The sequence below is a fragment of the Syngnathus leptorhynchus genome, chromosome 3 (assembly GCF_054491065.1).
Source record: "Syngnathus leptorhynchus isolate UIUO chromosome 3, UIUO_Slep, whole genome shotgun sequence".
In the NCBI taxonomy this organism is placed as follows: Eukaryota; Metazoa; Chordata; class Actinopteri; order Syngnathiformes; family Syngnathidae; genus Syngnathus; species Syngnathus leptorhynchus.
The window spans coordinates 6,527,526-6,551,637 of NC_141197.1; the positions used below are offsets into that span (position 1 = coordinate 6,527,526).

At 40.6% G+C, this 24,112-nt stretch overlaps 1 protein-coding gene across 1 annotated transcript in view; it reads left to right on the forward strand.

Annotated features, from left to right (window-relative positions):
- The first annotated feature begins 1,950 nt into the window (after window positions 1-1,950).
- igdcc3 (immunoglobulin superfamily, DCC subclass, member 3) overlaps window positions 1,951-24,112 on the forward strand; it is a 50,886-nt gene continuing 28,724 nt past the window's right edge. Inside the window, exons 1-2 of the mRNA XM_085907769.1 lie at window positions 1,951-2,017; window positions 5,656-5,961. Of these exons, the coding sequence (XP_085763895.1) occupies window positions 1,951-2,017; window positions 5,656-5,961 (373 nt within the window). The remainder of the gene's footprint in view (window positions 2,018-5,655; window positions 5,962-24,112) is intronic.

Sequence of the window (24,112 nt, forward strand, 5' to 3'; positions counted from 1 at the left end):
CCTCCGCTCATCCAATTCTCACCTCCATATCCCCAACACCAAGCTGCGTACCATGGGCGACCGGGCCTTCTGCCATGCAGCCCCCACACTGTGGAACTCCCTCCCCGACCACCTTAGAGCACCCCAATCCACTGACTCTTTCAAAACCGGACTTAAAACTCACTTCTTTAATTTGGCATTTCTGTGATTCCTGTTTTTATATCCTGGTTGTCGTCCAGTTGTTTTATACTTGTCCTTGCTTTTTATTCTTGTTTTTACTTGCCATGTAGCACTTTGAGATTCCTCCGAATATAAAGTGCGTTATAAATATAATTTATTATTATTATTATTATTATAGGTGCGGGCAGGAATGTAGGTCGACCGATACATTGAGAGCTTAGCCTTTCGACTCAGGTCCTTTTTAACCACAATAGACCAGTACAGAGTCCGCATCACAGCAGATGCTGCAGATATTGAACTCCTCCACTTGGGAAAGAATCTCATTCCCCGACCTGGAGAGGGCGTTCCACCTTTTCAGGCTGAGGACCATGGTCTCAGATTTGGAGGTGCTGATTTTGATCCCAGCTGCTTTATATACACCAACAAACCGCTCTGTTGAGACTTGGAGATCACGACTTGAAAAAGCAAACAGCACCACGTAATCTGCTAATGCAATAGATGCAATACTGAGGTCGCCAAACCGAGCCCCCTCAGTGCATTGGCTGCGCCAAGAAGTTCTGTCCATAAAGGCTCTCTGATTTGCAATCATGAATACAGTACATGTTTAACATTTATGGCTGGTCCTGACCATTTCCCAATGCAGATCAGGAAAGAAAAATAACTATTAATAAGGCCCAATACACATAATTCAAGATATATTTTTTATTTAAGACTGGAGACATCCAATAATTGGGACCTTGCTGGTTTAGCTGCTTTTGATTGCAATGGCTGTATAATGCTCAAGTACTAAAAATACTAGCAAGACTCACTCAGAGGCACTGTAATTAAACAATATTGTAAAGTACAACAACAATAATCAATACTTGAATCCATACGTCTCTGAAAATGACAATCAAAGCTAAATATAAAATTTATGGAGGCATACCGTAAATGTATTTTCTTAAAGACAGCATTTACATGTGTTACAAAGCCCACTAGAGGGCAATATAATACTGTTTAACAGGCGCTGCTTTGTTTCCAGCGAGGGGAAAAGTTCCTTGTTTCTGTGCGATTCACTCACGCTGAACCATTCAGCTTGAAACAAAACCCACCTCCGACATCTACAGTCAATATTTTGCCTTTTATCACCCTTTAAAATTCTTCAAACCCCCCTTGGTCTTGTACCAAGAATCGTCTTAAAAACATTCTTTTGTTATGCTGAATTGGGTGACATCTATGCTGTTGTTGCTGTATTTTAGAATATTTTAAAATTCACAAGATATTAATGATGTGGTCAATGTCAGCTGAATAGACAATTTATCGTGATGTTATTACACCAACAGATTCATTTGAAATGAAAATTACCAAATGTGTGATTTGCACCGAATTGCTGTATTTTACTCGAATTGAATATAAAAATCCTTATTTGTTGCCATTTACAAACCGTTTGTAGCCGAAATGAACTCGACTCTTTTGTTCCAAGACTGAACGTGTGTGTGCGAGATAGAGCGAGCGAGCGAGCGAGCGAGAGAGAGAGAGAGAGAGAGCGAGCGAGCGAGAGAGAGAGAGAGAGAGAGAGAGAGAGAGAGAGAGAGAGAGAGAGCGCTCATGCATGGTCGGTTCCATTGGAGTGAATGAAGAAAAAAGGAGGAGAGGGATGCAGACAGCTTACTGATAGATGGTTGGGAACGGCGAGAGCTTTTTCGACTCCAGCGTGTCACCAAACAGTAGACCCGTAGGTCGGAACATGTAGCCGATTTTTTTCTTAAACTCATCGCGTTGTGCAAGTGTTGGATTAAAAGAGCCTCTTAAATGGCATCCAAGAGGCACTGCCGCCTCGGTCCGTGCTTTTTGGGTATCCTGCTGAATGCTTGCATGGGTAAGTGGCATCATCTTCTTTCTCATTCCGGTGTGCGTTTGATTCGATGATGTCTTTTCTCCTCCCCGGCTTCATTGATGCATGCGTGGAGAGAAAGATGAGTGCAATGGTGAACTTGGACTCTAGCTGCGGACAGTCAGTGGCCGTTGATGACACTTTGCAGGAAAGTGGAGGAGATTTGTGGACATTTCTCTCGATCGTACGCAACCAGTGCTTCGCAATGTTCCCGAAGTTCAACTTGTGTCCCCGATTGCACTTAAAACCACTTGCAGCGTTGTAAGACAAAGTTTGTGGGTTGTTTCGATCTGACAACTTTCCACAAAACACAGCACATTGCAATATCTGTGGTTGCAAGTTATTATTTGCCATTAATTGGCAATATTGCAAATTGATCTATCAAAGGAAAAGTGAGAGCACACTTATTATACTATGATAATAAAAATAATAATACAATAATGAGTTCTTATTGGGTGGTGTCGGTGTTTCAATTAACGCTGCTTTCTTTGGATTTTGGATGAAAACGTTACATTCCATTATTTTTCCATGGTAAGAATTATAAATGGAGGAGATTCTTTCAAGGGGACTTGTTGACTGATCAGTCTGCATAGGTATTATGTGGACATGCTATTTGACTATCTTAAGTACACTAGTTGTATCCTGCTGGGGAGATTATTTGTACATATTAGATGTCAAGACTGTCTCACTCCCCCCTTATCAAATCCTCTTTCTGTGTGCCTTTTGTTCACTGTGACTGACAGTTTCTGTGTATGCTAGGGCCCCCAAATTCAAAGGCACTGAGGGATAGGGAATATGTGTCACACAGGGACCCACAAAGGCCTGGCTGGAATCATAAATTCATAACATGCTTTGTCAGGGAATTCGGAAACATCAGTCACAATTCAGTTTGTCGTTTAATCAAATATAGGCAATATGTTAAAGAAATAAAGCTCTTTAACATGCTTCTCGAATGCGAAGAGCCGAAACCGAATAAGAGCCCAATAACATAGACAGGAGGACCTCAATAAAATGAGCAATTGCAGATAGGCTGCACTTTTAAATAAACTCATTTGTTTGCGTGGAATTGATCGGATACACCCCACGAATGTAGTGCATTTGTAAAGAGCCAAGGATTTCACTTCCTTTTTGCAGGATAAAGATTCAAAAAATGTTCATTACTATATATTATGATCATTTGTAGCTTGGATGCTTTTGGAAGTTTTATAACAGCTTTTTTGTGATTTACATAGACTACTTCTGTTTTTTAGATTAGATCCTGGTGTGATGAAGAGGGTATTTATAGCTGTTATATTGACAAATTAATTACAACACTTACACTAACACAAAGTGAAAGTGTGTATGGGGGTGGGGGGGGGGGGCAGTTATTTACCAGTGCGCAACCAGAGCAGATTCGGCTCCTCTGAAAATAGTTCTTTTTGTATTTCTTAAGAGCATAGAAGAATGCACTGAATGAGGAGCAGCATAGGTACTGAAATAAAAGACAAGAAAAACATTTAATGATCTCAATTTAGGCCATCATGTGATTTGACCCTTGATTGGCATCCATGATGGTCTTATTCTGTTTTGTGACTTGTTGCTGTCAGTGGTGCTACATACTCCATGCTCTTGTGTATATGCGTATGCCGTGTTAATGGTCGCTGTAAATCTTTTTGCCTGCTAGTCACAAGAATCTGCCAATAGGAAGCTGCTGTGCAAGCCACATTTAGCTGCCACTTGTCTTACTCTGTAATCCTAAAATACAAAAGTCTCATCTATCTGCATGGAAAATGAAACTGAACATTTCTCCTTGTTTAAGAATCAAACATATTCATGTCTGCAACATTCAATTCTGTAGGCATGTGCTTTTTTTTTTTTTTTTTCTAACAGCCCTGTGATCTGCCTCCATTAATAACCTTAATTTATTGATGACAATTTCATTGCATCCTGGATCTGTTGGATGACTAAGTGTTGTGTTCAAAATCATTTCCTCTGACCTTTTCACACCGCCTGTTCCCTTGCTCTCAGTTGGAGCTCCGGGTTGCATTAGCCAGTCCCTGCTGGCAACATGCCAAAGCCATTAAAAAGTTAACGTTGCATTCTGCTGGCCAACCAATGAAACTGTCATTTCATTATTATTTATTTCAGTAAACTTCCAACTTCAGTATTCAAATTAGACCTCCAAAGAAAACAAACAAACAAACAAACAAACAAACAAACAAACAAACAAACGTCGTTTTAGTGTCTTCAGTTTGTCCATCAACATTTTCGTGTACTGTTAATTGTCAGCAACCCTTTTGAAGCTGAGATCTACACTGCCTCTTGAGTACAGATTAAAATGAACAGTTACCAATTTGATACACACTTATAAAATGACACATTTTTCTTCAGTATGAATAGCCATCTATATGTGAAGAAACTGTCAATTTAATTTGTGTTAATGGTTTCTCCCAGTAATTATTAATAATCATTTAACAATGTAGGAAACAGATGTACACCACTATGCAACACAATTTCTATAAAGTGCGTAAATCATCACTCCTATGACATCCCCAGGAAATGACAATATCCCAAATGATCTTTTTAGAACAAATCTTTTGGTTTTGGGGGGCAGGGCACGCTCATTTGGAGGCAACATCAGCACCTGCCAGCTAAGGGTTAAACAATTCTACTACCTCCCCCTTGTTTTTCACAAGTGGCAGCACCAATGTCTCTCAGGTCCCATTGCCCTTTTACTTACAGTGCTCATTGAGAGAAAAAAAAATGGGGGCCACATGGAGAGGGAGGAGGAAGAAATTATTCATTGCGTTTAAGTCTTTATGTGATCAGTGTATTCAGCCAATTTCTTCTTTGAAGCAAACTTGAACATATTTCTCGGCTGAAATTTCATGGTTTTCTGTTTTGACCCCTGTGCCCTCAACTCCGCCCTCTCTGCGGCCCTTCACTAGCCCCCTCCCCTACCACCGGATTCCTGGGCCTTGGGGCAGAGACTGGTAGTGCTTAGTCCATCACCAAGTGAAACATGATACCAAGAGAGCCTGCTTAGCTCCACTTTTACAGGACCAAGTCAGGTTAGGCTGTTTACATCCTCTACTTCTGGTTGTCTCACCCCACAGGTTCCACAACTATGGAACATCATAGCAGCCATGTTATTAGGAAGGAAATCTCAAAGTGCAAACACATTTCAGGCATGCGCTTTGTTTGCATGAAAAGGAAAATGTAAGCTTGTCGCCGAACGAATAGGTGGTTGCCACCAGCATCTTTCTTACCACCCGTTGAAAGCTTTGAGAATGTGTATGTTTTGATGAGTACACATACGGTCTGTATACATTCCCTCCTGCCTGGAGGTAACGTTTCATTCATGAGGTGCATGGTGAGCCATCAGAAGTGATATGCCACACGGGCATACTTTGTGTTTTCATGCGAGGGTTTATATGGAGATGATTACTTGGGGACACAAACTGTTGCACTAATTGTTTTGTAAGCCAGGATCTCTCTGGATGAATAATCAAAATATCAAAATAGTTATCATCATACGTCACAATATTATGCCCAATCTAATGAGATCTGAGTCACAAATTCTCAGTCTTTGCGCTGAGGAAAGGCAGAAGGGCGCTTTGTGATTGTTGCTTGTTTTCTCCCAGGTGTGTCATGTGGTGCGGAGCTGTCCTTCACCCTGGAGCCAAGTGACATCATCGCAGTGCAAGAGCAGCCCCTCATGCTCCATTGCCAAGTGGATGGTATCCCCCCTATCACAATGCAATGGAGGCACAACAGCATGCTTTTATCTCAGGACGAGTATCACACAACCTTCACCAATGGCTCACTCCTCATCGGCCACTTCCTCAAGACCAAATCTGACAACACGTCGGATGAAGGGGACTATGAGTGCATGGCCCAGAATTCTTTTGGGTTGGTGGTGAGCCGTAAGGCACGCATCCAAGCAGCCAGTAAGTCTTGTTTCGTTTGTTTGGTTTTCTTGTACTTCAGGGATCACGGACGTACAGAGGGCTGGGCTTTTCAGCATTTTTACCAACTTAAAAAAACAAACTTAAAATAGAATCAAAATGAAGAGATGGAACTCTGACTATGTGGCTGATGCTAGAGATGTCTACTTTCAACTGTCTGGTAACTTGGAACCAAGCCACGTGTGTTTACAGTTGTAACTGATTTTGTTTTATTGTCAGAAATATTCAAAAAAGCACTGTATGCTAATGATAATATGTCATAATATATGTTTAAACATAACATCCAAACTACACCACAACCATTGAGTGAAGTTTTCTCGAGAGCTTTATGTTCCTAAAATATTATTACAGTAAAATTGAAATCCGTTTTGTGTTGCTAAATTCACGGCTTTAAGATAGACTACAGAGAGATTTGCAGATTTTAATATGGCTTTAATGAGCTATCTGATGGTGCTACTTCAGGTCTTTGAGTTCACTATTAACAAGCCCTCATGCTGAGTGTCTCCATGATGCTTTGTAAGTGCAATGAGCTTTGAGCAGCCCTGCAGCCCACTCACTGGTAGTTAGGACCACAAAAAAATCTTTACATCTCTTTCTTTATTTGAAATGCTCATACAACATCCTTTGTCACTTTGGCACCTATAAGGTCCAGGTTTCTATATATTACACATTCCAGTGCATTCATGCTGAGAACTTTCAGCAGATTTAGTGGTGCTGTATTCTTCTATGTATTGCTGAGCTGAGACACTCTGAACACATATGTTTTATATGTCCTACACTAGAGAGATGGACAAAGGATGAGAGCAGCCTACTGATTGGCAAGCTCTGCGTAGACAGCACACTGCTGTGCTGTTGTAACCAAACATGCTTTTGTATTCAATGAGACGCAGATATCTCACTGGTCAAGAACCTCCTGCACAGTGGAGAACACATCTAACCTTTCAAGGCCTCTAAAGCTTGTTTGTTGTCAATATCAGCTTGTCCCATCAGGGGACACCACGAGTCACTCACGTGATTTGTTTGGCACAGTATTGCGCCCGATGCCCTTTCAGAGGTAACCCATTCAGTTTTAAATCCAGGATTGGGACTGGCCTTGGCTGTGTATTGGGGCTCTGGCTAAAAATCAAACCAATGTCATCTGCATGAAAGGCACCAGCACTCGGGGATAGACGTTTCATTCCAAATGTCACTTTCAAGCACATTTCTGCAAACATTCAATGTGATCATTCAACCTTTAGATGGGTTTATTTGAATTACTTTACAGGCAGCTTGTGAAAATTCTGGTAAACTACATTTAATATGACCTCACATTTGCATGAGGTTTTGTAGGATATGCTTCTGTCTTGACGTCTGTTGCCCGTCCATCTTTTATAAAAAACTACCATTCAAAAGTTTGGGCTCACTTAGAAATGCGCTTATTTTTAAAATAAAATTGATATTTTTTCAACAAGGATAACATTAAACTGATCAGGAATACACTCTATACAATGTTAATGTGGTAAATGACTTTTTTTGTACCTGAAAACATCTGGTTTTAAATGCAATATCTATCTAGGTGTATAAAGACCCATTTCCAGCAACCATCTCTCCAGTTCTCTAATGGTCCATGGGTTTTGCTAATTGTGTTCGAAGGCTAATGGATGATGTGAAAATCCTTAAAAACCCTTGTGCGAAAAAGTATTCCTTGCAGATAATGTATGTATGTATGAAAAAAAAATCTGTTTGCAAGGGTTTAACAGGACTGCTGTAATGACGTATGCTACTTGATGGAGTCTCTCCTCAAAGTGGTAAGAGATGATCAACGAGAAGAATATTCCAAACATATTATCCCGATTTCACTTTCCTGTTGATCATCTTTTGGCAGTAATATCACTGTTCATACATTTGTTGACAAGTAGCTTCAGCAACTTGCTGTGTTCACTCTCATTCTCTGAAAATGACCTATGCTATATTTGTTTTCATTGCCCATCTCTGCAAATGGATATGGACACAGCCGAACTAAAAAAGAAAGATTGGGACTATTTGCGTGGTTAAATCCGATTTTATGGGATAACCGTTCACATCACAAATGCATGTGAACACATCCGTCGCAGTGCATTGTCCCTTTTTGTAAATGTGGTCCGATGTGTAGGGGCTCCTCTCATATTTACAGAAATGTCTCAAATGCCTACACGTGTCCACAGCTGACAATTATTCCCAACATCTCCCGATCTTAACTCCGAGGAGGGCAAGGAAAAACTCACAAAACCCCAACTGGGAAAAAATACGAAACCTTGAGAAGGATCCCCTTTCCAGGACAACCAGGCTGCAATGGATGCCAAGTGGGCATCATTTAACGCACAATGTAATCTGAAATAATGTGAAATAAAGTAGTCTAGATTTAATCAAACAAAGAGCTGCAGGATGACGCTCTCAGTCATCATGGCAGCACCTGCGAGGAGATGGTCCACCTCAGTTCTTGGTCCATCCATCCATCCATCCATCCATCCATCCATCCATCCATCCATCCATCCATCCATCCATCCATCCATCCATCCATCCATCCATTTTCCATACCACTTATCCTCATTAGTTTTGTTTTATTGCTTTATTTTACATGCATGGAAGTCACAGAAAGTACATTGGTGATACAATAGAGAATTGCAAACTCTGCTATCACCTAAAGTTATTTAAAGGATTGAACATTTTTCAAATTGGAGAAATGGAACTGTCTGAAAATGTAATATCGCGATTACGGCAATAAATGTGTGATACGTATGTGTTCTGATAGGGCTCTGGGCCATGGCCAAGTGAGTTCTTTTATAAGCGCCTTGACTTGAGAACTTTTCATCGACGCATATTCTCCCGTCCAGACTTTTGACATACCCACCACTTCACAAGTTGGCAAGAGCGCGGCCATACAAAGAGATTCAAAGAGGTTCATTGACAAGGTATCGTTAGATTATTTTCCTCAGAAACTGCGAATGTCCTTGAAATCCTTGGAAATCTTTTAAAAAAGATAAAGCACACTTTACACTTCAAAATGTCTTATCGGTATAGGAGGACGAATAGTCAGGACGTGCAGACCTCTGTGGCGAGCATTGCTTTGTATTCTGTATGAGCTGCACCTAATAAAAGTAATTTAATCAGAACATTTTTTTTATGACTGAATGCATGTTTGGAGGCCAATCAATAAAAAAGGGGTGTGCCTCCCATGCTCTTGATTGAAATCAATTAACTTGTTACTTTAATAAGCACCACCAAGACATTAATAAGGCACAAGATATTAGGGTGATTGGTGTGGCTGGAGAGCTAATCCTCCAAAAGCTGGCACAGTCTGTATGATAGTTTCAGTGTCCATACAAAATCGTTGCAAACACTCGACATCCGTGAACTCCGGGACGTTCAAACGCGGTCGATATATGTGAGGTCGTCTCCCAATGCGCCATTGTTACATCCTTCTTTCTTCCATTTATTCTCTGATAAGCAGCCTTCAAGTCATTGTAAGTGTACAGCACAGAATGCTAACGGCATGAGACTGTTGTGAAAAAAAACCCCAAAAAAACACGAAAGCATATCAAAAGAATTTTGGCATTGACAGTTCAACACGTTTGATAGCTTTCTTAAAATCCATTACCTGGTAGTGTTAATACATGTGTGGCATGTATTGCATCTGCATGCAAACCTTACGTGCAATGACGTTTTACCATTTAAGGTGGTTTGATTTATCACAGCCTCAAAAAGCATGTAAAAGGAAAAGTGCTTAAATGGATGAGAGAATATTCAGATTGCACACAAATTTTCGGCTTGTCCCATGCAAAGCTCGTATCTGGCATGAAGGTGTGTAAATGACACACACTAAAGATTAAAAATCAATATCATCTCCCAAACCAAAAGTACCATGAGATATTCAGATTTTACAATCTTGATAATCTGGCTTTCTCTAATTTTGGTCAGGGATTGTAATCATTTACCACATGATTTTTTATTTGAATGAGCATTTGACTAAGTTATATGCCTTACAAATTTTGTCTGGGTCTTTAAAAATGGCGTTTGATCTTTGAGTTGGAATAAGTGATTCTCTGATCAAGATTGCTAACTAGTGTTTGTTTCTTCTTCTCTTCCAAGTGTTTGTTAATGCTGATGTTCTCTTTGTGATTCGGAGGTAATTTGCCGTGTTCCACTCCCTCCTACACAGAGCTCTGACTTGTACCACTGCGATGCAATGGCTTGTGCGAAGCCTCTTTATAGCCCTCCCGGTGGATAAAACGTCCATCTTACTCTCCACACTACCTCCCTCCATAAATTGTACTTTTTATTAGCTTGACAGCCATTTGTGTGAGCACACAGTCAGGGGCTTGTGTAGGACGGACTCCCCGTTGCTCCTCTAAATCGCCATACAGCCCAGGAAACATTTTTTTGCTCCTAAATGTTATTTCTTAACTTCTCGTTAACTTTAGCCTCGAGTTCTGGATTCTTTGACTTTGACTCGACTATGGAAGCGTTTCATCATTTCAATGAATGACAAGCTTGGTACAGTGGACTTAGCCGGGGCCTTTGCCCCCTCCCCCACTGCACACCAGCGTCACCAGGCAACACACCACAAAAGCCTCCCTGTTACGAAATAGCTTTTAGGATCAATTGAAATGACTTTCTTTTGTATATCTGCTTAAAATTAATTGGGAAAGAGTCAACACTTTTTCAGGGAATTTCCTTTTTCACATGGGTTCTATGGAGGCAACGTCTGTGCTCAGTTAAAAAATATAAAAATAAATAGAAAAGCTGTAATGGGAAATGTCATATAAAAAAAAAAAAAAGAATTTATCCAAGTGTTACATATGATACTGCTCAAGAGCCCACAGTCACTGGTGTTACAACTTTGTTCATCATGATAGCTTTTCCCTTAAATTCCAAAATGAGTGTTTTACTACAGCTATAACTGTAGACGTCTGAGTGAGAGCTAGATGAAAAAGCGACATCAATCAAGAAGGAAATAGGAGAAGCGAGAGGTTGCTCGTAAAATTGTCTCTGTTTGTACTCCTGCCCCTGCTTGGTGAAAATAAAGCTTCTCACTTCAAGTGAAGCCAGACCAGAGTTGATAGGAGCAATATGAGCAGCTTTAGTGGAAGATAAAATGTTTCATCATACTACACGGTGGAAGGAGCAGCTTCCACCACGCTGCAAAACGTGAGAGTGATTTATGGAGTACTCATGCATGCATGTGTATGTGTGCGTGCGTGCGTTTCGAGTGTCAATTGGTAGCTGGCCATTACCCTTCGACCTTCCTGTTCCAACCCCTTTCATGGCTTCCTGCTGGGGTGAACGCTGAAGCACCATCCCTACCTCTACTTGCAGCTCCCTTTGTTCTTTGAGCCAAGCCCCGCCCTCACCGCACCACACCCCCTTTCTGCCAATGCATCCTTTCTCCGAGCTCGCAGCTCTGTCATATAGATTCGCCAACTAAATACCACATAAGCTCGTTTTGACATTTAAACATAAGGTGGCTGTGTTTAATTTGCTAATCCTCGCTAAACATTTGAACGGTTTGAATTCAGGTTGAAATATCTGCCACTGGTCAGCCACTGGTTTGGGAATGAAATGAATGAAAAGATTTCATGCTCATTGAATTTGAACATTTATTGCTATTACAGGGATGAATTAAAATGGGGATTTTAATTCTCTACCGTCAAACATTTTTCATTCTGGCCATTCTGAATATTTCTCACAATCACATTCTGTCCTTTGACATTTTTCAGTCATTTGTTTTGGTTGACGAATGAGTTCATGTTAAAGCACTATTCCCCCTACTTAGCGAGCAGAACCTCACCATCTGTATGTCAGTGGGTCAAAAGAAGTTGAGAAACATGGGATTTATATCTGTACCCAGGAGCCTTGACCTTGTCTGTGTAATTACACACGTTTCCAGGTAATTACTAAATGGCTGGGAGGGAGATGTGTGATTTGAAAAGGGCTGGGAACGGGGATTTTATCAATGATCTTTGGTGATCAAACTTTTTATGAAGCGGGGGGACTGTGATAGTAGAGAAGTCTATATTTTACTCAAAATTGAATATTTGGTATGGCTTTTTATACAACCCCAATTTATTTATGTAAATAATAAAATGGTTCATTTTGAGCCAATTAATAGTTTTAACTGCTAAAAACATTTTGTTGTTGGTTGTTTTTGTTGGGTTTCTTTTTGTTGTTGTGGTTGATGTTAACTTTACACCAAAAACGTAACTAATACTGCAATTGTCAACAAAAAATACCCTAAGCTTTTATACAAGTAAGAGTGAAAGCAAATATATCTTGAATTGATAAACTCTTGTTAGCCTCTTTTCAACAAAACAGTCAAAGTTGAACCTACTACTAAAAGCAAACAAAGAATGTTAATGAGCCATCGTTCGGCCACTGAGGTGTTCTCAACATTGTCAGCAAAATAGGTGCTCTGCTTCTCCAAATTGCATGTCCCATTTACAAAGAGCGCAACAGCGCTCGGAGATCTTTTTTTTTTTTTTGTTCTGTGAGCGCGTGTATGTGTGTTCATCAGTTAACCCAGAGGAGTGAATGGGCAATAGAGGCGTAACATTCCCAGTTGTCTGTCTGTCTGTCTGTCTGTCTGTCTGTCTCCTATTCCTAAAGAGATAATACTTGATTTCTTCCTCTTATCTGCAGAGCAGAATGGATCTCAATGCCCAGTGGCTCTTAAAACTAATACAGTATATTGTTATAGACATACTGAATTCATCTCCTAGAAATATCATGGCGCATTGAGAGCCTCCAGTACGTTTTAGATTTAAGGCTTTTTAGGGAACAGCAAAATGAAAAAACTTATTTATCAGGCAATAAAGTACATGTTCAATCCAAGCAAGACAATTTCAACCTCTTAAAATGTGATACATAATTACTTTTTTCAGTTGTATTGGTATTGAGAATACTGCAGAGAAAGAAACTTGGTAGCTTTGCTAAGGCATGAGAATTATTCCTGATATGAAGAAATAACAGTAAATGCAATCGTATTTGGCACAATATTGTCAGGGTGGTTTGAGCTTGATCTCTGCTGAGAGGTTCTCTCGCCATGCAAGGGGCACATGTGCACGTGAAAAGCTATAACAATTTTCAGCTAGCGTGGTGTTAACTTCAGCAGTGAGCTACTGTGTGGAATAGAATCAAAACCCTGGGACTCTATAAATACACACACACACACACACACACACACACACACACACACACACACACACACACACACACACACAGTCACTTGGCAAATCAAGTCACTAAAGTAGGAACACAAGAGAGGAGACAGATACAATCAAATGCATTAGATATATTTAAAAAATGTGTGACCAAAATGTAGAAGTTAATTTTATACTTAACAAATACAACTGAAAAATAAAGTGTAAAAACCACAAAGTAAACACAACAACAACAACCATAATAAATAAATTCCAATCTCAAAACATGGAACATGAATGAGGCATGTTCAATCGCATAAATAGATGTACTTTGGTTTTCTAGTAAAATTGCCATTTCATTCCTCCAGGACAGACTTAATCTTTTAAATGTTGACTTTAGTGCATTTGTTGTATGAAATTGGGATTTAATTGAATAAAAGTTGACAAAGTATCGAGTCAATGAAGTCAAATAAATCATCCAGACAACGTCCCCATTCAGAAACGTCTGTTTTGAAATTCAAGTTCAATGTTGGCATTGGACCATTGTCTGGACTGCAAAGGGGGACTTTGTTAATAAAATGTGTGTTGGTCTCCTCACGCCTCTGGACCACCCTTGCTATTCTCAGACAAACAAATGAAAAGGGGGCCTAAAATTCCTTTAGTCTGCTCTTAAGGCTCATGGGAGGAGCTCTTCATTAATAGAGTGCAAAGGTGAAGGAAAGGAGAGCAAAGGCCAAGTCACTGGCTGCACAAGGCTGACCAAATGCTGGAGTATCAGTTTACAAAAGCAGCCTTTGGTAAACAACTGGGTTGAAGACTGTTTGTCCATTCCAATATTGTGTCTTCACCCGATGGATTGGTAGTTTGTCTGTATAACAGTATTTATTAAAATCTTAGTCGACATCATCCACCACAATAACAACAAAACATATTTTTCTTTGGTAGGATTTTAGGTTGCTTTGGGTAAAAGGCATAAAAGCATTAAGACAGATGGGAGGTATGTTTCAAGATGTTCATTAATTAATAAATATTGAGCCCCATATCTAATCTGCTTAAATATTAAAATATATGGCAAGCCTGGACCATCCTCAGAAACAATGATTATGAGAAATGAAATCACCGTCACATGTACCCCGAAAAACAATGCAAAATAAAACGCACATACAGTTTGGTATGTATTTAATATTTTAATACATAGAATAAATTCCACTTCTGATTTTATATTTGTGTTGCATTTAATTTGCAAAAACACATAATAGGTTAGAGTTAGAAAAAAAATAGTTATTGTCCATAAAATCCACAGTTTAGCGTGTCATTTAATCAAACTTTAAAAAAACTTGGCAGAGATTGTGAGGATGCTGACATTGTAGGCAGACACAGTGGTGTTAAGTAAAAAATGAGGTATCAATGCCAAAACATGCCACATGATCTATCATTGAAAAAAAGAAAATAATTTGTGATATGTCTGTGTTTACTTATAGCTAGAGATTACTGATTGGTTCCCTATATGAAACTTGTTTTTATGTTGAAATATTTTGGGGTCGTGAGTCCAGCTGTGTGTTTTGTAAAATGGGGGACCATTTAGGCAGCCACTCCTCTCCGTGCCTCAGCTGTCACTCTCCCCAATGTGTGTTTGTGTGTGTCGTTACCTCTGGGAGCGGAGCAGCACCTTTTGTTGCTGGTGAACTAGGGGGCAGCTGAGTGGCTGGGAACAAGCAGAGGCTGTGGGGATGTGCAGTCTGCAGTGGCTCTGCTGTGTGAAGGTGGCCCAAGTGTTTGTTCTATAGACCAAATCAGCTCTCTGAGGCTGAGGCCCCCTTTTGTTGTGACTGACTCTGGATGGGTGTGTTTCCCATTGCACCCTTGCCCGCTCTCCTTCTCCTTCTGTTTCAGCATTGACTTAGAAACGAAAGGGTCAAAGGTGTTGGGGGCTGGTTGATGGAGAAGGGGAGTGTAGCTGGGAAACGTTGACCTTTGTGCTTGCACTAAGGCACAATTCCACTACCCCCTTCTTTATCTATTAGGTCTCCCCTCCTCCATCGCTCAGCGTCCTCATTCCCCAGTGGAGGCCTGATGGCCCTTGGCAGTGACAGTGACCTTGGCATTGGTAGTGAATAAAAGTGGCCCAAACCTGCCACAATAATGTAACTTCAACTCTGACTCAAACAGGCTTAGAAGAAGCAAATAAGGTCACATTCACTCTCCGAGCAGAGCCGTCTAATTAGCACCCTGAGCCTTTTGTTTGTTGCCCAGCCCAGTGCTTTAAGTGGGGAAAAAATAAGTAGCGGTACTCCCCTTAGTCAACTGTTGCCAGGTAAATTAGGCGATGGGAAACAGCAGATCAGATGGCTAACTTCTGAACTCTGTCATAACAACAAAAACAGGCATAATGGAAGCCGTTTGTTCCAGTGTGTTTTTTGTTATGTTCTCTGCACTAAGTTTGTGACCATTTTCTGTTTAGCAGATTGACATAAAAATAAGAAGTTTCACGTTATGAGGGTTCGTGGTGAGGGGGGGGTGCAGGCATAAGGTGGCCACGAGCAAAGGTAAGCAGCACAGGAAGGCAGGAGGTCAACGCAATGTCAAAAAGATAAATATTTAAAGAAAAAATAAACACAAAACAACTGAGTCACAAACAGGCTCACGACAGGTACATGTGGCATTGGACATGTGACGCACAACAATGGTCAGAGGAAGAGGGCATGGAAAACGGAAATAAATACAATCAGAAGGACAAGACAACAAGGCATTCCTGGATACAAAAAACAGGTGGAAACAAAGACATGAGTAGCAGACATGGAAGACTACACAACTGAATCACAACAAAGGAAATGGAACCAATGTTATGTTTAAAAAAAAAAAACATGACACAAAGTTTACTTTAGAATTCCTGTCAGTCCCTGCATCTAACAATGCAAAATATTAAAACTTTCAGTGATGGTATTTGAGGCCGCAGAAGGCAAATTGCCCCATTGTCTTTCCATCACGATGAAAATAACCTGTTTGAAAACCTTGATCTGTGCGAAAAGCAATCATTTGACACGTTGTTCCACTTCTAATCACTTTGTTTACAACATAGTGCATGCCAAGACCTTGTTTTGACAGGACGGTTAATTGCAGTTCATACACTAATCATGATGCAATGGTGAATCAGCAGCATTCATTTGATGATGAAACTTGAAAGCTCGCGGGCGAGTGCCAAATGAGCCGCCGACAATAAAGCAGGGCAGGCTAGATGAAAGTGAAGCGAGGTGGGGAGTAAAATAGATGGCGCATGTGCGGATGGTCTCAAATGATCTCTGGGCCCCTCTGGCTCTAGAGGCTGGACCTTGAACCAGAAAGGAACATTCCATTCCAGCGCTTTGCGGTGACCTCCTGACCCCTACAGCTTTGTTTCAAGGGCAGCTTTCGACAGGCAGCCGGATGCAAAGCAACCGCGGTGGGCTTGCTTGAGGAAGCACGCTTCGGCTATTAGAGCATGTTGAAAAACCGCTCCCCTGACCCAACGCTTGTAAATTGTCTTTGCGCTGCTACTGGTGCTTATCTTCATTTAAATATACAGAGCTTGTATACAGAGCGTTCATATGTAAAAATAGTAATTGCTTATGGTCAGTGGCAGTTCATAAACAATGATGAAATGTTAATTCTATCAATGAGAGCGCTGCTAAAAGTCCCCATGCAAGTGATGTAGTAGCACATTGGAGGATTAAGTCAAATTTAGTGCAGCTACTCGAGGGGATGAAAAATGTTTATTTGATCATCAAATATAGGAATTGTGCCATCCATCAAGATGAAGCCTTCCATCATTTTTATGAGCAGCTCTTGTCACGCATTAGTAAGCCATATATTGCTGCAGCATTTCATTGCCTCGGTGTGAAAAGAACAAACAGGATGCTTATGCAGCATCGTCTCGTTTGCAAAATAAAGGTGTTATATGCAAGTGGACAGATTCTCACAATCAACGAGGGCTGTCACACATCCAACATTAGGTACACTTATATTCTCAAATTGCAACTGCTGTATCAAAACCTTTGTCTACAATGCTCAGTTTGTATGGACACAACATAGTATTAGAAAGCACTTTCAGTTCTGTGCCGTCCATTTCCATGCCACTGCCACAAGCAAAATAACAAACTCAAAGACCGACAATGTAAAAACTGAACATCTGTGTAAAGGCAAATATTTTGAGAGCATAGAACTATTATCCCCTTAAAAACAGAAGTGATTTTCATGTGGATGAATAAAGGATTGTGCATGAATTATAGAAGAAAACAATATTAAAATATCAGCCCAAATGCACCGACATAATCAAAATGAAAATGCAATAATCCCTTATTAGTCTATCTCTGGGGAATATTTGCACTGCACCAGCAGCAACTGGAATTTCATCTTCCCTCTGATAGGGACAACTGTTCATTTTCCAGACTGCTTGCCAGCCAACCTTAGCCCAGCCACTATAAATGACCTAATAACACAACATTTAGTATCACATTAAAATGGATAATTGTGAAACATTAGCATAGATTTGATTGATACACTGTTATAGATTTAGAGATTTTTTTTTATATTCTGAAACTGTGAGATTGATTTAGCCAAGCAGCACGCCCCCAAAAAATGTTTTTTCAATTTATGTAAATGCACAGCATCTCTTTGTATACCGTTATCTGATTGAATAGATACCCCTTCATAACAAATGCAGTCTTTGTTTGCGCACACACTGTAGGTAAGGAAAGACAAAGGACTTTCATTTATCACCTGCTGTCATGTAACACTAAGTGGTTATGACAGCGACTACGTTTGCTTCTCTTCTCCTTTGCTCCTCTTCCCTTGCTGCTGCTTATTTTCCTTTGTGCACTGGTGTGACCTAGAGTATGGGTGGTGGGCGTGGCAGAGAGTCACGCGTGCACGTCAAGTGTCGGGGGGGGGTTATTGACTGCATATTAACATGAATTCATCGGGATTAGGCAATTTTGTGAGAAGCGGGGTGCAGTGATATCCCCGGTGAATGCAGTCTGCTGGAAAGCCGGGATTGATAAATGGAAAGTTGGGATGAGAAAATACATTAAATGCAGACTTCTATATACTGGAGGGAATATAGTGATGTCGCAAAACAAGGTGATACCAATTCCCAACTGGTACAAATCTTCCAAACTCAGTTACTCATTTTTCTGTTACAGTGATTTTGTTTTTGCATACTCATCATACTTTATCAATCCAGTTGTCTAGATGATATTTTTGATTATCTCAGTCATTCCATTCCTGTGATCTTAATTTTTACTGTGATGACACATTTATCTGCATAAAATACATTAGTTTGCTGTTGGAGAAACGTATATGTTTTATCATCCAAGGGTTGAAAAAATACCCGTGGCCAAAATGTAGATTTTGTCATCTTTGCTCAATAGAGCATTTATATTTTGTCCCTTTATCTATAAGCATGAATTGCATGCATGTGCTAATAAACGCATGTTATTACATAACAGGCAGACATCCTTTTATTCACAGGTGCATGGAAAATAAGACTCCCGAGTATGATAGAATAGAATGGAGGTTAGTATCCAAGAGTAGCTTTTATTATTAATGATGACATCGGCGCAACACGACCGGGGACGTTTACCCGTTTTGTTTTATGTCATGTTTTATTGCAATGGCAATGCTCTGACGTACCATAAAAAGATGCACATTAATTCAAAAAGAAAAACTAGCGGAAATACAGTAATATTACTTTAAATGCACAACTCTCAGTTTTAAAAACACTATTTACGTTCTTTCTCAATGCACTCTCAGATCATTCTTTTTACTATGGGGTAATCCCTTGCCCGCCCTCATCGCTACCAATCAACGCATCTCTGTTTGCCCCACACGTGATGTCATAGCGTTGCCTGGGATTGTGATTAATGGGTGCTATTCAGCCCGAAAAATTCCCTTGAGTGGTTGCCAGTTGGCTTACTCAGAGAAGAAACTCATTACTGCTGTCAGTGGAGCTGATGGGGCAGGGTTGGCTATGAGTGATTGAACGTGTGCGCATGCATGCAAGCAGGAGAGAAACTCATTTTTGTGCATGTCATTAAATGGATGCATGTCTGTCCACCATTGCTGTCTGACGTGAACAAGTGTGTCCACGCATTCTGGGTTAAATGATGTCATTTTTATTTTCATTATTTCCTTCTATATTTTCTGTAAAGCACGTCATTATAGTTGTGGGTGTTCATAAAATGCTGTATAAATAATAACAGTATCATTTTGTTATTGTTTACAGTGACGTACAACCGCACAAAACAATCCAGAGAGACGTGTCTCTTTTTGCATTGACCTTACATGAGTGGGACTAAATATTAGGCTGAATTTACATTGTAAAGATCAGATGTCCAATTCTAATTTAATGCTTATATATATATTCCATTTAAATGTATGTTAAACACAATACATAGCCAATATGAGCATATTTGTATTCACTGAACACGCCACATGCACTGATACCTCTGTAACTAGTGTCAATATCGATGTGCGACAACAGGGAAGTAAACAATAAAAATCCAACAATGCACTTATTAAACATATAGAATGTTTAGTTGTTCTAAGATGATTTTTCTTCATATTAATATCATTTTTTAATTGTAGTCAACCAGAAATATATGTTTCTATTTTGGATCTTAAAAAACATTTCTCATTTAAGATGGTTCAGGCAGTACACAAATGTCATTTGAAATAATATACATACATGAAGAGATTAAAAATATATCTTTTTCCAATCTAAGGTCAGTCAGTGAAAATTTATGTTCCCTGCTCAAATGATGACATTAAAATGCTACGTGAATTGTGGATTATATATATATATGATATGATTTGCATACCTGTGTTGTATTTGGGGGCGAGGCTTTTTGGAGCCTTTCCATCTCCAGTTGTGACCGTGTTGATGTTTGAGGCAGCAGCTTCGTCTCCCACCATGTCTTCAGTTGGCACGCATGCTTTGTATAATCCACATAACTGAGGTTTGTCACCTCTTCTGAGACAGCTCATCCTGCACACTTAAGTTGCAAACATGAAAGTCTATGTTCAGCAACAATAAGAGTCATTTTTGCAGAACAACTTTTTTTTCATGTGATAGGATAAATTTGGGAGCCATTAAGGACCCCAAGTTCAGTTCCCAAAGGGAACCACACAGCTGAGGAACAGCAGACTTACCTCCTTTGACAATTACCGGGGGCAGATGAAGGGGGCCGGGATGCAGAAGGGTGAGATTTACACGGCCGTTTCAGCCATTTGTGAAGGCCTGTTTTCACCGTTCTGTGAGACGCAGTGGAGCGCACGGGTCCGACCCGCCCTGCCTCGTTTACATATCCCATGAGAGTGCCAGATGTGGGGTCATACTTTCAACCTCAATCAAGTCCCTGTGACATCCCAAACAACTTTAAATAAAGGCCACAATAGAAAAATGAAACGCACACGTGTAGCAAGTGGATTCGTCAAATTTGAATTTCATATAGTAATATCCAAAATGACATAGAAACAGGAATACAAAAGGCAAGAGCTTTCAAGAGGGAAACCATCCTGCCCCCCCCCCCCCCCCCCCCCTCAGAACTGCCTTACAACCCAACAGTTGTCCTCTAATGAGGGGGAAGTAATGAGCGTTACACCGAGAAGATTTGTGTTGCCTAATGTGGGTCCAGGTTGTTATTCACAACCGCGACCGTCTGTGGACCGCACTTATTTCTTGCTTGACAATGCAAAGAAGAATGTTATGGCATTTCCATTTAAATATAAACTGTATTTCACCCCGAGAGCAGCTGAACATTTTCAAATATTTCAAGTTTCTCCAGTCACAACAACACATTTAGGGCTTTTCTTTTGTGTAGTTGAATGTGCAGTGAAGGAGTGGAATAAAAGGCTGCATGTGATTTATGTGACTAAGAGTTCATATATGCAGGTAGGATGATAGAGGCGCCATGTCATTTGAATTCTAAAGCAGGTCGTTATGCTGAGGTATTGGCAATATTAATTAGTTATGTGGCCTATGGGCATTGTAGTTAATGGCGCTGTAAGGATATCCCAGCTTTTCCAGCAACAATCGTTTTTTTGGGGGGGGGGTTTTTAGGCTCATTAAACTTTCAAAAATACAGCATAGATTCTACAAAGCAAAACACCCAATCTGTATTTGACAATAACATAATAAAAACTGGTCCATGAAAGATCACAGTTTGTGACTGGACTACCTCTTTCTCTTCTCATAATTTTGCTGGAATGTAATACCTACAGACCCTAATGCAGCTTTAAATGGGACATGGCAATCTGTGGCAGCTATCTCACAGGCAGCATCCTAAGACGTTCATTTGGCAGCGGGACAAACTAAGTAGGGGGTGAGCTAAGAGAAGATCTAATTCTTTCAAGAAGCGGATTCCAGGCTTCAGTAAGAGGAGAGTATGCACTGAGATGTCTTTATCTCCAAATCCTCTTGTTTCACACACTCTCACATCGAGAATGGCAGGAACCCTGAGTCCCAAGAGGAAGAAGCAGGTAGCAGAAATGGAAAACCACATCTAAAAATATGTTCTCCAGATCCAACGATAAAAAGCACAGAGCGACTCTAATGTTTGCCTCCATGTAGTTTTTTTTCTGCATGACTGTTATTCAGCATGATCGTTGGAGATTCTTCATAAGAACGGACTTAACGTGGGTGTGTCCAGAGGAGGACATGTCACACAATCCCCATAAGATGCTCAATGATGCTGAGCACAGAAAAAAAAAGGCTTAAGCCAGCTTGCATGTTGAAGCAGAGAGTTTCTTTGTTCAACACTACACAAGACATTTGACAGGATTTGTGGCTCGCTAGTGTTGTACCTAACATCCCTGGAGGCGAGATAGATGTGTCTCTTTGTGTCCATTTAAGCCCATTTGTGCCATCCCTCTGACGATCAGGGGAGAATCTTTCAAGTTGTGTAATGATTATGCTATTTTAAACCTGGCTAGGCCTTTAATGATACAAATCATTCTCTTTTTATTGTTCCAACCTATCAAATCAAATCTGCTCTTTGTTCGCTGTGAGAACACTTGTTTTCTTTTTATCTGCAAAGTTGGTGCCAACAATGACTAAAATTGTGATCTCTCAAACTAAAAGCTTTTTTTCTATGGCAGAGGTTTGTCCACCAACACACACGTACACACATACATGCACACCCATACACACACACACACACACACACACACACACACACACACACACACACACACACACACACACACACACACACACACACACACACACACACACACACACACACACACACACACACACACACACAATGCATTTTACTCATCTCTGATCTCATCCAAGTTGTGACTGGGAATCATTTAAATAATCCCTTAATTTTCAGCATCTGCTGTGCTTTAATGCTTCTCTCTATAATTAGGCCTGCAAGCTGCAGTAAGTGCAGGAGGCTTAGTGGAGAGATTTGGGGCTACCAGGCAGGGCAGTGTTCAGGGGCTCGGGGTGCTGCAGTGGGAGGAGCAGCGGCCGGACGGACAATGGGGTGCGGTGTGTACTGAAGGGGGCTTGAGATGGCGCAGGAGGAAGGGAGGGGTGATGGAGGCATAGCAGCGGCCCGCTCTTTGTCCCTGGGATGGAGACATGGCAGGGTGGTGAGCAGGGCGACTAAACAGTACCTTTCCCATCATTGTGTAAACATAATAGCTTTCATTTCCTTCCTTCAATTACTTTGCGACTAATTAATGATGGCTTGCTGCATCTGTATACGGATATAATACACAGTGTGTCATTATGCTGTTTGAGTTTTTCTTCCATGATAATCTTCTTGGCAGGCAAAACCTTTTTGTTTTGCTTTGACTGATCATCACCCCTCCCCCACTCTAAAAAAAAAAAAGACTCCACAACAGCAGATGTCCAAACTGGGTTGATGTTGAACTTGTGAGTAAGAAAACATGTTGGCATTTCAAAAGGTCAAAGTACCTCTGCAAGAGGCTTGTGGCAGAAACGCAAAGACTATTTGTCATCTAAAATGACTGTAAACTGGACAGTTATACGATGAAAACCAATCAATACATGTAGAGCGTGTTAGTCATCTCCAGTGGAGACCGTGCTGAGCTCAACAAAACTAAAAGGCTGATATCAGATGACAATTCGAAACTGAACTTCTCACAAGAGTCAGAAATTAGTGGAGAATCTGCAAAAAAATGCCCCATGAAGGTTCCGAGGAGTGATATTTTATCAACACACTTACGTAGCCTATGAGCTGGCGTCCTTTACATTGAGATAGCTCTGTTGCCACGCTACGTAGAGTCCGATTGTTTCACTCCCTCTGCATGACTATTGCAAACACTTCATGCAAAAAGGGATGACGTCATCTCTTCTTTTGCCACCGACAATGCTTTTTGACAACAGGCACGGCGAGAGTTTTCAATGGATGGAACATTCTTTTATTCTTCTTCCAAACCACTCCTCAGGAAGGTCACGGGCATGCCGGAGCCTATCGCAGCAGTTTTTGTGTCGGTCGGCGGGGTACGACCCGAACTGTTAGTCAGCCAATCGCAGGGAACACATAGATAAACAACCTTTCAAATTCACAATCACATGGGATATCAGCCTACCATTCGTGTCTTTGGAATGGGAGGAAACACACTCAGTCATGGGGAGAACATGCAAACTCCACACTGAAAGGCCGCAGCCGGAACCCAACCCTGCACCTCAGAACTGTGAGGTCAACTTGCTAACCAGTGTGCCATTGGGCCGCCCTGGATGAAACATATTCAGTTTATTTGGCTAGTTCACATCTTTTAATCAGAGACATAAATTAGTTTCATTCGAGGAAAGCAGTCCCTAATCACTTTAGTTCCACACGCTTGCAACGATGCTCAACTAAAACAAAACCAAATAAATTTGTTCAGAAAGTGAACATTCAGGTCGGATTTGATCATTTGAACAAGTCGTTAGTGAACGACACAACACTCCTCGCGTCCTTTCTATT